Source organism: Astatotilapia calliptera, chromosome 13, assembly GCF_964374335.1.
Source record: "Astatotilapia calliptera chromosome 13, fAstCal68.1, whole genome shotgun sequence".
NCBI lineage: Eukaryota > Metazoa > Chordata > Actinopteri > Cichliformes > Cichlidae > Astatotilapia > Astatotilapia calliptera.
Window position 1 is genome coordinate 2,841,256 of NC_137434.1, and position 14,368 is coordinate 2,855,623.

The window sequence follows — 14,368 nt, forward strand, 5'->3', positions numbered from 1 at the left end:
TTATTTACTTTTTTCCTTTATACAAAAAAAAAGAAGACAAAAACAACTACCACAACAACAACAGAGAGAAAACACAAAAACAAACAAACAAACAAACAAACAAACAAACACAATAAGCAGTCTGAGACATGTAAACGAAAAATTAATACAGTATATATAATTCGGTCTACCAGTCATTTACACATTTGTCCTGACAAACTCAACCTGCCATTGGAGTGGGGCTGCCTCTCTCACTATGGTTTTCTTCAGATCATCAGGTAAGTAATCCAATAGCGGGCGCCATATATCCAAAAAAATATCTTCATTGGCACTTAATTTTGCACTCAGTCTTTCCATTGGTAAAACTCTAAAGATTTCTTTATACCACTGAATTATTGTTGGTGGTTTTTCATTAATCCAATTGAAAAGAATAATAATGGATTGTATTTATATAGCACTTTTCGGGGCCCTCAAAGCACTTTACAATTCCACTATTCATTCACCCTCACATTCACACACTGGTGGAGGCAGCTACAGTTGTAGCCACAGCTGCCCTAGGGCAGGCTGACAGAGGCGAGGCTGCCATATCACGCCATCGGCCCCTCTGGCCATCACCAGTAGGCGGCAGGTGAGGTGTCTTGCCCACGGACACAATGACCGAGACTGTCCGAGCCGGGGCTCGAACCGGCAACCTTCCGGTTACAAGATGAACTGCCAACTCTTTGAGCCACGATCGCCCCTAAGAATACATTTTCTTGCCAAAAACAATAATTTACATAATAGTATATATTTGTTTTTATCTGGAAATTTGTTCAGAATTGGCAGCCCCAATAAATACTGAGCTGGATCTTTTTGTATTCTGCTTTTAAATATACCTTTTAATTCTTTTGTTACACAGAAGCAGAATTTTGAGATTTTTGAGCAAGTCGAAAGACAGTGCAAGTAGGAACCCGCCGCAGATTTACATTTAATACATTGTGCAGACCTGCTCGGATCAATTTTATTCAGAAAAATAGGCGTTCTATACTGTCTATGTAAAATTTTATATTGTGTTTCTTTAAATCTGTTACTAAGAAATAAAGAATGCACAGATTGTATGCACTCACTCCAGGCATGATCATCACAATGACACTGGAGGTCACCCTCCCAACTCCTAATCAGTTTTCCAATATTATGTTTGTTATAACCTTCTAGTGTATTGTAAAACTGTCTTATAGTACAATTATCTGCATTTAAGTGTAAAAAGAAAATTTCCATGGGTCCTAGTTGCATTGTATTGTGCAAAGTATCAAAACTTGAAGTAATTAGGTGACGAGCTTGTAAAAATGCAAAAAAATCCATTTGATGTATTCCATATTTCTTTTGGACCTGCTCAAAAGAAATACAATCATTCCCATCAAACAAATCACCCACCACACTGCACCAAACCATCTCTGAAATATTACACTTTTCATTCCTGGTGTAAAGTGCCGATTATTTATAAAAGGTGTTAGATAACTTAGTATAGGATTACTTTCAGTGTATTTATTCATATCACGCCATGTTTTTAAGTAAGTATCAATCATTACTTTGTTACGTTTTTTAATATATTTACTCACTAGTTCGCTTAGGAGATTAAATGGCGAACATGTCCAGGCTTCATTTGGATTCTCTGTCTCTTTTAGATATGCGTGGATCCATTGATGTATAAGTCTACTATGACATGACCAGTTATACAGCAAAATGTTAGGAAAGGCAAGACCCCCTTTATCTTTGGGCAGCTGTAACATTTTCATACTTAATCTGGGTTTCTTACCCCTCCAAATAAACCTTGACAGATCTTTTTCAATTTCTTTTACAATTTTTTTGGTAAGAGTTATTGGGAGCATTTGTAAGGGATATAAAAGCCGTGGCAACACATTCATTTTAATTAAGTTTATTCTTCCTATCCAGGAGACCGGGAGATCCATCCATCTAGAAAGATCTTTTTTGACACTTTTATGAACTATGTAAAACGTAGTTCTATTAATCTGCGCTTGATTACTCTTGAACCGGAACCGGATGTAAGTCCCAAAAAAAATGAATTTTGGAACTGAAATTGAAGTGTAGAAGTGAAATTGAATGGTGAGAAGTGAATCTGAAATTATTCGAGAGCTAAAATTTTAAAGGATAAAATGCAGTTTCAAAGCAAATGAATTCATTTTCAAACTATAAAATTCAATTTCAGTTTAGTGATGATCATTTTCAAACCAATAAATTGAATTTCAAATTAGGCTAATTCATATTCAGTTTTTAAAAGCATTTATTCAAGTTACAATTCAGATTCAATCTGAGCAATTCAAATTCAAATTTAACTTTTTCAAATTCAGTTTCTGGTGGCACAGATTTCTGCCCATAATTACGTTTGTAACATATTCATTTGCATCCATTTCACATGTATGCAAATGTCTAAAAATACGTACACAACATCCCTCTGGCTCATTTACAAAACCTTGTGTGCACGATACACACAAAGCATGTGTATCAGGTGCTGATGGGGAAACAGATCCCTCTGGATCCCTCTGGATGCTAACTAAGCTGTAAGCTAATCTGATGCTAACTAATGTAAATGTTACCATTCTCACTGCATCAAATAGGTAAAGGTGATGGAGGAAGTTCTGTTCCCCCCCCTTTAAATCCTCATGGTCAAACACTTCAGGCATTTTCTCTCTATGCTCCTGAGGCACCCATACATGCCATGGATGGTGAAGAAGAGCATTCATCCGAAAATTCGCATGAGTTATTGTTCAAAGCATCATTTACCATGGTTCACTGCTGACAGCTAGTGGAGAGTATAAGAATAGCATGATTGTTATTGTGTCAAAGGTACTGTACAATTTAGCAAGTGTGTAGATGTTCCTGTATAGTTTACAGCGAATATCTACTGTGTATAAAATCACAAGAATTATAAACTCACTCAGTTTACATACTGAGTTGGTCCTCTGGAAGTGTTTTTGCGACTAAGCTTTTTTTCTAGGTCAGTGTTAACTGACTAAGAAAAAAACGAAATCTTATTTATTTTGTATGTCTTCACTTTATTTTCTTGGTATACTCTTGTATTCTTCAGCTATCTTTACCTGAGCTGTGGTAACGCACAAATTTTCCCACCATGGGATCAATAAAGTCTTATCTTATCATTTCAACCTTCTGATTATTAGCGAAAACGCCCCAAACGCCCTTAATTTGACGCGTGCACATTCGCACCTCCACGCGTGTCCAAGAAAAATCCATCGCGCCTCATGAGGCGCGTGAACCGGAATTGTGGGAGGGATGTGGGAGGAAGTTGTGCCAGACCAGTATCTTTGCTAGATGGCAGCTGTCGAGCTAGCGTTTGAAGAGAGAGTCTCCTTTCTCTATGTACTGTGGAGAGCAGAACAGCGGCGTTAAGGACGTCCTCGCCGTACCTGGGTCCATCAGGTCCTCCAGACAGGTGAGCAGTTTGGTGAGTTTCACCACTTGCTCCAGGAGCTGCACCTGGATGACATTCGATTTCTGCGATATCGCCGTCTTTCCCTCGCCCAATTTGAGGACCTGCTGTCCCACGTTGGTCCAAGTATCGCCGCCTAGACACCAACTACAGGCGCTCAATCCCACCTGCAGAGCGCCTGTCCGTCTGCCTGAGGTTAGTAAAAGTATTTAATATGGTAGTCATTTATTGATACCTGTGCTAATATATGCTAAACTATCGTTTATAGACATGCTATCAATGAATGCCGTCAGTGTTTACTGATAGCAAACTGTGGTACAGAGACGACTGTTTATAATATTTCTAGTGATACTCGAAAGGTCTCATCAAGTCCCGATTTAATTCGACTTATGCTGTTATCAGTGTTTGCAATGATAGCATGGCTGTGGTGTCACATCAATGTATGCTCTCAGTGTTTGCTGATATCAAACTGGTACGAGGACCACTGTGGGTTAATCTTTGTAGTGATACTCACTCCTTTTTATTTAGACCTGGGGCCCGTTCTTCGTACCTCGCTAAGTAAGTTAGCTGGATTTGATTGTTGACGATTTCGCGTGATCTTGGATCGTTCGGTTCCCCGAAGCTCATCCGGGACTTGCTGCCATAGCAACAGAGCCGTAAGCGTAAACCTGCTGGGGAGCAGGTTTACTTTATGTAAACAGGATTAGATCGCGGCCACGCAGGTATGTCCGCTTCATTTATACGAAAGCAACAGCGATATTCCACCACTGTTTCACCATAAATAAATAACATCAATATAACTAAAGATAATGCAGCACTTGATCCATTTATTGATGTCACACAGATACATACAGGTCATTTCCTAAAAAAGGGAAATGTACTATTAACATTCTATTACATGTATGTGATTATTACAGATGTAATTCATATTTCAGAGTAGTAATAGTAAATTACTTTGTGTAATCAAGATGAGAGACCACGGCTATAAAAGCGAAGGTGGATTTGGGAAGCCTGTCGCAGCCATGTCCTGTCCGTATACGCGAGCCACCCATTGCGGAAGGTGCAAGATTGATAAGGAGAGTCCTCAGAATTCAGCGTATATTGCGGGATAGACAGGATCCTTTAGCTCAGCGCGACAGTGTGCTCATAGAGAGATATCGATATTCCCGTGAGGGTATTATTCACTTAACCAACTTGTTGACGAGGGGGTGCAGGACCACCACCTGTCTGTTTTTGCTCTGCCCTTTTCTTGGTTGCTGTTATAAACAAACAAACAGATTATTCCAGGGTCTCTTTCCAAGAGACTAAAAGCAATATAAGTGATAAATATTACCATTCTGTAGAATATTCTTATATTTCACTTTTACTTGTTCCCATGTTCTAGTGGGTCCTGTTGTGGCTCTAATGTGTAAGGGGATATAATATAACATAATATAATATAATGTAATATAATATTGGATATTATAGTGTAATATAATAAATCTACCCTACCGCCTACTGGTGTTGGCCAGAGGGGCCGATGGCGCGATATGGCAGCCTGGCTTCTGTCAGTCTGCCCTAGGGCAGCTGTGGCTACAACTGTAGCTGCCTCCACCAGTGTGTGAATGTGAGAGTGAATGAATAGTGGCATTGTAAAGCGCTCTGGGTGCCTTGAAAAGCGCTATATAAATCCAATCCATTATTATTGTTATTATTAAATTACTTACGAGTTTTATTTGTCAGCAACTTCCTGCCAGCCCTCGCTCCTTGCTTTTGCAGCCTTTGCAGTGTTCCCTTGCGTTCTGATTAAACTCTGAAACTCCTGAAATCCCTCACTCAAGAGTTCTTGCTCTGCTGCCAAAAAATACAGAGCGCGCTCCTTCGACATTTTCGCCGACCAATCAGAGGGTTGCCGATCAATGTTTCTACTATCGATGCGTAGCCCCTTTTACGACACCCAGTGATCTCGCATTACTTCATCCAGCTGTACTGATCGTCAACAGCAGGTGTGTTCGGAGAACCGGATTAGCGAGCTCACGGTTAGCGCGATGATTTGGTCTTGGATGTAGTAAGTGACGTACGAAGAACGGGCCCCTGGTTTAATTCTGGGATAGTTGAATATTTGTATATAATTCCTGCAGCTGTCAGACTCTATAGCAGGGGTCACAGCCTTTCTTAAAACTGAGAGCTAGATAAAATTGTGAACAGTTTGGTTCATCTTTAGTTACATGGTTCTATCTTGATAAGCTATGTCTTATCACAGATTAATTTTTCAAAAATATTAATGATTTAAGCAAGGAAAGGGCTACATGTCAACACACAACTCTTTATTTCTATTAATGTCTTACTTCATTCCTACCTGATTGACATGTTTAGGAATTATGAGTGATTGGCTCACTGTAGTTGTGAAAGTTGCTACCAATCAAATTATGATATGTTAAAGTTAAAACCAAACACAACTGTTAATATATATCTAATATATATTATGTAATTATCCTTATAATTACAAAATGTTTTATGTAAGATTCATGTTTTGTAATTTAAATCTGACATCACAAAAGTGTTTTGGAATTTGAATAATGTATTTTGTAACTGCAGTACACATAATACTGATTTTGAACAATTTTGTCCAGGTTCCTTGTCACCGGGGACTCCTTCAGCACCAAGCGTTCAGTTTCAGAGTCGGTGTGTCCACGGTGAGCCAGATCACCCCCCAGGTAGCGACGGCCATCTGGGACTGTCTAGTGGACGACTCCATGGCTGTGCCTTCAACTGAAGACTGGCGGTCCATCACAGAGGGATTCCAGGAGCGCTGGAACTTTCCTCTGTGCTGTGCAGCTCTGGATGGGAAGCACGTCCAGACAAAGGCACCCCATATATCATATAGGAGACACACACATTGATATACACTAAATATTTATTTCATTTCTTTTTTTGTGGTGCCCAAATTGATGCAGCTGCTTGATTTTGTTTAAACAATTATTGCACACTTTCTGTAAATCCAGTAAACTTCTTTTCACTTCTCAAATATCACTGTGTGTCTCTCCTGTATGATATTTAACTGACATTTTTATTGTAACAACCAACGATTTATACAGGAAAATAATGTCTATTAACAAGGTTGCCCAAACCTTTGCATCCCACTGTATTAGTATATTTTGTCATTAGTATAATATGAAATAAATTCTACATGTGTCAAGTCGTGTGTAGTAGGACATACGTGTAGTAGAACTGAGACATTAGTCATTATAAAAATTTATTTGAAATAATATTAAAATTCTCACACAGAAAAACATTAAACATAAAATATAAGTATTTACAGAGAGACAGGAATAAAAAGGACCAGCTGCTCTCAAGAGCAGGAACAAGGCTGAGGAGGAAATGCTCCATTGGAGACTGGTGTGGCCTCTTCAGGGACTCCAGGATGGCCAGCTCCACCGCCGATGGACCGTCCTGGGACCGTTGTTCCAGATCTACTGGCGTTTAGATCTACTGGTGTTTAGATCAACTGGCGTTTAGATCAACTGGCGTTTGCCACACATCTGTTCGACCAACGCCAGTTGATCTAAACGCCAGTAGATCTGGAACAACGTCCCTCATCTGCCTTGGAGCCGTCCTCCTTTGTGGGCCTGTAAAACAGCACAAAACACAAAGAAATGAGAAGACTGCTACTAGATTTTAATTTCAAGATCGAAAAAAACAAAAAAACAGGATATAATCAGATTGGTTGTAGATATTTAGTAAAGGTGATCACAAGGCAATCCCACCGACTAAAAAGCTATCAGTGCTTGCTGTACATCTGATGCTACAATTACATACCTGTGGTGCAGCAGCAGCAGCTCAGGGACTGGGGATGCTCTGCTGCAGAATCAGTTGGTTCTATCAATACAGTATTAAATGTTAACAGGTTGAATATAATAATCATAGAGTAGACAGTGGTCCCTCATTTATTGCAGCAGGGGTTCTCAGAATAACTAGCCCCTGGCCACGCACTTTATACACTTTTTTCCACACACACACATGAACATTGGTCACAGTTCTCACAATTGATTCTCAAAGTGCAAACCTTTGTAGATTGCAAAACGTAAAAGTATTATTATGCCGCGGTTTGTCTTCATCTGCCCGCCACTTTCGTGCGCCTTTTTCCCTCGCGGTGCAGGTGTCTATTTCCGAATGAGGCTCATAGTTATGGGTGTTTTTGTGCTGTTTTTTCTATTGGACGTGATGGTTATCAAAACCAAACGTGATAAATTTGGCAAGCGCAGGAGACACGACATGGAGGAGATTTGTCAATCAGGCTGCAGATTGCAATGCTGTACTGTGCAAAAAAAAGAAAATGAAAAAGAAAATCAGCGAAAAAGCGAAGCAGTGACGGATGAACAGCGGGACCACTGTGTGCTGTTTATTAATAAACAAAATATATTCCTAAATGACAACATGCATAAAAGCAGAACGGTATTTGTACGTCAGTGGGAAAATAGCGGTGGCTTGCTAGCTTTTGTGCGGCTTCCCCGGGTCAGTGAAAACTTTCAAAAGAGAAATGAATGAACTTACCAGGTTGCCCGTCTCTTCACATATCTTCCTCCAAGCTCGGTCCTTTATATTCCTGTCTCGGTACAGAAAGCAGCTGGTGTCGTACAGCTCCGGGTGGTTTGCTACTGCGTTGATTAGCCTTCCCTCCATTGAAGAATGAAGGGCTTTGGCTGGATCTGCCCCTTTGACCTAGGTCAGAGCACGTCACCAGGCTCCTGATTGGTTGTCGCGGTGCGATTTGACACTGGAGTTCAGATTTTTCCAACTGAGCGGTAGACGCGAAACGCGTGTATGCACAAAATGCAACACAAAAACTCACGCGCGTGGTTTTTTTCGCGAATCAAACGCGCTACACTGACACGCGTTTCACGCGTTTTGGCGTTTTCGCGATATGGCAAGCCATTAGTATGGCAAGCCATTAGTGCCAAAAATCGCCACTTTTCTAACCCGTTTGGTTAAGAAATGGCGTAAAAAACGCCGTTTAATTATTCAAAACGCCGAATAAAAGGGCGTTCTGTTCCGACAAACGCAGTTTTTTCCGACTCTCACGTGGCACCCTGAACGCACCATCCGAGTGACATAAAAAGCGGCATTCAAAGACAGACGGAAACGCCGTTTTTTCCGCCACTCGGCAGAAAACGCCGTTCAAAGATGCATGAAAACGGCGTTTCTTACGGCGTTCTGTGCCAGCTGTAACGGCGTTTAAAGCTGCGTTTTATTGAAACTATGCAGGGCACTCCCCATGGTTCCCTCATCCAATAACTTTCAACTCATTTCACCCAATCAAAGAAGAGGAAGTGCAGACCACACTAATGCATCACCGATTCACCTTGCTGCTAAGTGATTGCCTATTCGGTACCAGTGCTTGTTACCCACTATGCATTTTGATATGTTTAAAGCATGATCAAACAAGCAAACAACGGCATTCTTTTTGTGAAACAAGACCTTAACTGTGTGGCACATGGGTCCCTTGTTTACTTGAGGGATCAGCTATTAGCGCTGCGCTACCGCAGTGTAGCATCATGATGCTAACGGAGTCCTGGCTAACACCGCAAACTCCGGACATGAGTGTGGAGCTGCCCGGTTTCCAGCTGCTGCGGGCTGACAGGACGAGATAGCGGTGAGAGGAAAGGCAGTGTTTGTGAACGATGAGCTGATACTTAATTTAAAATATTGCATACATAAATCATATATATCATAAACTAAACTTGCGTAAACGTTACAGCAGCTGATAATGATAAACAACTATAAAACATTTACAGTAAAGAATTAGATGAAGAAAAAACGGTATAGTAGGTCTTGAAGTGGCTCAGTACAGTGCAGTGGACATAAAGTGATTTGGTGTGTGTTTGGTGTTGTGACAGTACACAGCTGAAAAAAAGTGTTAACATTAGAGAGCAGATCACTTTTCTCCAGACAGACTTTGTACAAACCCAGTTCTGAAAATACTAGTCTCCTGTGTAAAATGTAAAAAAAAAAAGAGAGAGAGAAGAAAGCAGTGATTTGCAAATCTCAAAGCCATTATTTATTCACACTGTAACATAGAAAATATGTCATGTGTTTAAACCTAGACTATGTCGTTAAAAATAACTCCTTTTGAATTTGATGGCAGTAATATGTTTCAAAACAGTTGGTATGGGGTGAGAAAAGGCTGGAAAAATAAGTGGTTCTAAAAAGAAACAGCTGGAGGGACATTTTAAAAGTAATTAGGTTACTTGGCAACAGGTCAGTAACATGATTCGATATTAAAATAACATTTCAGAGAAGCAGAGATGATCTGAAAGAAATGTGGGCAGAGGTTGGTCAATCTGCAAAAAACTCCATTAACAAATTGTGCCAAAATTTCAGAATAATGTTTCTCAGGGTTAAGTTGGGAAGACTTGAAATAGTGCATCCTCTGGAGGTATCAAAATATATTTTATCAAAAGATTCAGTGACTGGAGAAATCTCTTTGCAGAAACAATGAGGCTAAAAGCCATGATGTCAGTGATCTTCAAACGCTCATAGGAAAGTTATCATCATGGAGCATTAAACAGACATGATTCTATCATGGAAATCAGTGCATTTCCTGTATCCTTTTGGGCAACAGACCCGAGTCACACTTTTAGAGAAGTACCTGGTGAAGTGGATTGAGAGGAATATCCATGATGCATGGCAGTTTGTTTGTTTGATTCTTTTGTCCCCATGACAGAACAGAGAAAACCGACTCATAGTGTGTTAAAACATTTATATTTCTTTTTATTCAATCATCTTCCGGAAGAGAGAGACCCCTGCACAGTTCAAACGCCAGTTGCAAGAGCTCTAACATTAGAATCATAAGCTGTGCCTCATATAGGTGTTATTTTGGTACTTTCCATATAAGCAATGTTTCAGACTGTGTGATGTGCAAAGTTCCTCTTTTCTGTATCTTGTCTATTAATATGCCTGTGCACTACAACTTCCTGTTTTTTAGTCTGGCTGAGCACTTAGTTTGTGAGTCAAAAGTGGCCTTGCTCTACAAGCCTTCATTATTAAAGTACATAAAACAATCTAATGAGCAGATACACATTAAAAATATTTCTTTTGTCCTTAACAACAGGTAAACTAGTTATGTTATGTGCAGCGCTGTCATGTGCCACTGTCAAATTCGTGTAAGACATCCAGAGTACTCTGATGACATTGACAAGGACATCTCCAGTTTAAATGGGAAACAATTATTTCATGTTCTTGAGATTACTTATTTACATCACTTTTCAGAAAACGTACAGGGAGTGCAGAATTATTAGGCAAATGAGTATTTTGTCCACATCATCCTCTTCATGCATGTTGTCTTACTCCAAGCTGTAGAGGCTCGAAAGCCTACTACCAATTAAGCATATTAGGTGATGTGCATCTCTGTAATGAGAAGGGGTGTGGTCTAATGACATCAACACCCTCTATCAGGTGTGCATAATTATTAGGCAACGTCCTTTCCTTTGGCAAAATGGGTCAAAAGAAGGACTTGACAGGCTCAGAAAAGTCAAAAATAGTGAGATATCTTGCAGAGGGATGCAGCAGTCTCAAAATTGCAAAGCTTCTGAAGCGTGATCATCGAACAATCAAGCGTTTCATTCAAAATAGTCAACAGGGTCGCAAGAAGCGTGTGGAAAAACCAAGGCGCAAAATAATTGCCCATGAACTGAGAAAAGTCAAGCGTGCAGCTGCCAAGATGCCACTTGCCACCAGTTTGGCCATATTTCAGAGCTGCAACATCACTGGAGTGCCCAAAAGCACAAGGTGTGCAATACTCAGAGATATGGCCAAGGTAAGAAAGGCTGAAAGACGACCACCACTGAACAAGACACACAAGCTGAAACGTCAAGACTGGGCCAAGAAATATCTCAAGACTGGTTTTTCTAAGGTTTTATGGACTGATGAAATGAGAGTGAGTCTTGATGGGCCAGATGGATGGGCCCGTGGCTGGATTGGTAAAGGGCAGAGAGCTCCAGTCCGACTCAGACGCCAGCAAGGTGGAGGTGGAGTACTGGTTTGGGCTGGTATCATCAAAGATGAGCTTGTGGGGCCTTTTCGGGTTGAGGATGGAGTCAAGCTCAACTCCCAGTCCTACTGCCAGTTTCTGGAAGACACCTTCTTCAAGCAGTGGTACAGGAAGAAGTCTGCATCCTTCAAGAAAAACATGATTTTCATGCAGGACAATGCTCCATCACACGCGTCCAAGTACTCCACAGCGTGGCTGGCAAGAAAGGGTATAAAAGAAGAAAAACTAATGACATGGCCTCCTTGTTCACCTGATCTGAACCCCATTGAGAACCTGTGGTCCATCATCAAATGTGAGATTTACAAGGAGGGAAAACAGTACACCTCTCTGAACAGTGTCTGGGAGGCTGTGGTTGCTGCTGCACGCAATGTTGATGGTGAACAGATCAAAACACTGACAGAATCCATGGATGGCAGGCTTTTGAGTGTCCTTGCAAAGAAAGGTGGCTATATTGGTCGCTGATTTGTTTTTGTTTTGTTTTTGAATGTCAGAAACGTGTATTTGTGAATGTGGAGATGTTATATTGGTGTCACTGGTAAAAATAAATCATTGAAATGGGTATATATTTGTTTTTTGTTAAGTTGCCTAATAATTATGCACAGTAATAGTCACCTGCACACACAGATATCCCCCTAAAATAGCTAAAACTAAAAACAAACTAAAAACTAATTCCAAAAACATTCAGCTTTGATATTAATGAGTTTTTTGGGTTCATTGAGAACATGGTTGTTGTTCAATAATAAAATTATTCCTCAAAAATACAACTTGCCTAATAATTCTGCACTCCCTGTACATACAGGTCTAATTCAAAACTGCATACCTATTTTTTAATGCATGTTGAAAGGGCAAAAATATCCCTGAGATACTGTTAACATTATTAAATTTGAAGGCTATTATACAGTGGTATTAATTTAAACTGAACACAAAAGGATTTTGATCAAAGTTAATGTCTCCACTTGTTTCAAAAAAATAATTCTGTCATTTATTTGCTTTTATTATTTATTTATATGCCCTCCGCGGACCATCTCTGTAATGTGTGGGTGATTAGTGGCTCCGTGCACACTAAAGGCTGCACACAGGGACAAGGCGCACTAGGTTACGATCAGATCGGAGAGGTGATGAACTGTATGCCACTTTTTCATTGGCATACATTAAGTACAATGTTTTATTGCCTACAGTGGGACAGGTCACATACTGGGTGAAGGTGGGCAGTGTAGAGTCCAGTGAGACATGATTAAAGTCCCCTGATATTATAAGAAGAGCTGTCGGAGATTGCGTTTGGAATCTGCGGACCACAGAGATTCACAGGCTGCCTCCACGGATGCTAACGCTATCAGATGGGATTATTTTAACAAACCATTAACATTTTGGCTGATAACTATTTTTATTCTCCTGTAACTTTACTATATAAAGAGCTAAATCCTCCAAAGTTTCAGGAGTAATGCGTCATAATAAGAGGTGTTTGTGAACTAAAAATCAACAATGTGGGATACTGTTTCCCGTGATTTGGACAGTCCAGCGTGTGCTCCCGACGCAGGGGAAACAAATTCTGTCGGGGATACCTAGTTTGGCACGACACCTGTATACTGCCACTGTGACCGGGTTAGCGTCATTAGCTCCTCAATCATATCAGGGAGCAATCTCACATTTACAGTGATTACAGGAAGGAGAGATGGTGTGTAAGGTGTCCTTCTCGGGAGACATCACCCCCGTCTCTTTCCTCACTGGGGACGTAGGGTCTGTCTGCCGGTAGCGTAGCTGCAGGGCGCAGCGCTAACAGCTGATCCCTAACGTAAACAAAGAAGCCATGCACCGAGTGTCCAAATACGGGTGAAAAAAGTGGAGACAAAAGAAGAGAAAAGTCAACATAACTAGCACGAAGCGGTAATGCATGATGGCAGAATCTGATTGCTAAGACATAAGTTAAAGGTTAAGAAAAGTAAAGAGGAAAATAAGAAAGAAGCTAGCTCTGCTTATTACCTGTTAGCTGCCATAACATGTAACACAGTTAAGGTTTCAGAAAAAGTATTCTGTCGTTTGTTTGCTTGATCATGCCTTAAACACATCAAAATGCATAGTGGGATTATAATACAAGTTAATACTGTGACAAGCACTGGTACTGAATAGGCAATCACTTAGCAGCAAGGTGAATCGGTGATGCATTAGTGTGGTCTGCACTTCCTCTTCTTTGATTGGGTGAAATGAGTTGAAAGTAATTGGATGAGGGAACCATGGGGAGTGCCCTGCATAATTTCAATAAAACGCAGCTTTAAACGCCGTTACAGCTGGCACAGAACGCCGTAAGAAACGCCATTTTTATGCGGTAGCTCCAGCTCCAGAGAAATGAGTGAATATAGACTGCCAAATCATAACCAAAGAAGGAAGTCTCACCTCAGAAGCGATGACTAAAGTGCCAAAAAGTGCGAGCCAAGCAGTCTCCATCTGTGTAAATGCTCTTTTTTTAATATTCCCTGCACATATATGATTGTAACCAATAATAATTAGAAGAATTCGAAATATAGACCTATATAGACAGCAATGATCTGAGTCCGAGCTCAGCCATCCACATTCAGAAGATTTCAGTCTCTTCCTCTTCCTGATAATGTGTCTCTCACTCCCCGTGTATTTCTCACCCATACACACACACTGAAATTCAGACTTTAGCCACAGTTGTTTACTAAGAATCACTAAAAAAATCATATGAAACTGTTATGAAACAGCCTCAAAACCACCAGCATCTGGGCATCAGATACTGCATGCTCAGTGTTGAGCAGGCGACCACATGCCATATAGCATGTGTAGGGAATTGGGTTTGAGTCTGACCTGCGGTCCGTTGCTGCATCATCTCCCTCTCTTTCTCACCAGCTTTCTGTCTATATTCACTGCTACACTATCCAATAAAGGTTTTAATCCTT

The 14,368-nt window shown here is 40.5% G+C and overlaps 1 protein-coding gene and 2 long non-coding RNA genes across 3 annotated transcripts in view; 1 reads left to right on the plus strand and 2 right to left on the minus strand.

Annotated features, from left to right (window-relative positions):
- The window catches only part of LOC113035008 (B-cadherin-like), a 70,015-nt gene extending 56,020 nt beyond the window's left edge, over positions 1 to 13,995 (minus strand). The window contains exon 1 of the mRNA XM_080287819.1: positions 13,845 to 13,995. Coding sequence (XP_080143945.1) covers positions 13,845 to 13,895 — 51 coding nt within the window. The 5' untranslated portion in view covers positions 13,896 to 13,995. The remainder of the gene's footprint in view (positions 1 to 13,844) is intronic.
- On the plus strand, positions 3,556 to 6,602 carry LOC145419626 (uncharacterized). The gene is made up of 2 exons (XR_013900933.1): positions 3,556 to 3,619; positions 6,037 to 6,602. It is a non-coding gene; the product is annotated as an uncharacterized LOC145419626 (long non-coding RNA).
- Positions 6,647 to 13,827, minus strand: LOC145419625 (uncharacterized). Its single transcript, XR_013900932.1, has 2 exons — positions 7,223 to 13,827; positions 6,647 to 7,032 (listed from the first exon to the last, which is right to left on the minus strand). It is a non-coding gene; the product is annotated as an uncharacterized LOC145419625 (long non-coding RNA).
- Positions 13,996 to 14,368: the final 373 nt, after the last annotated feature.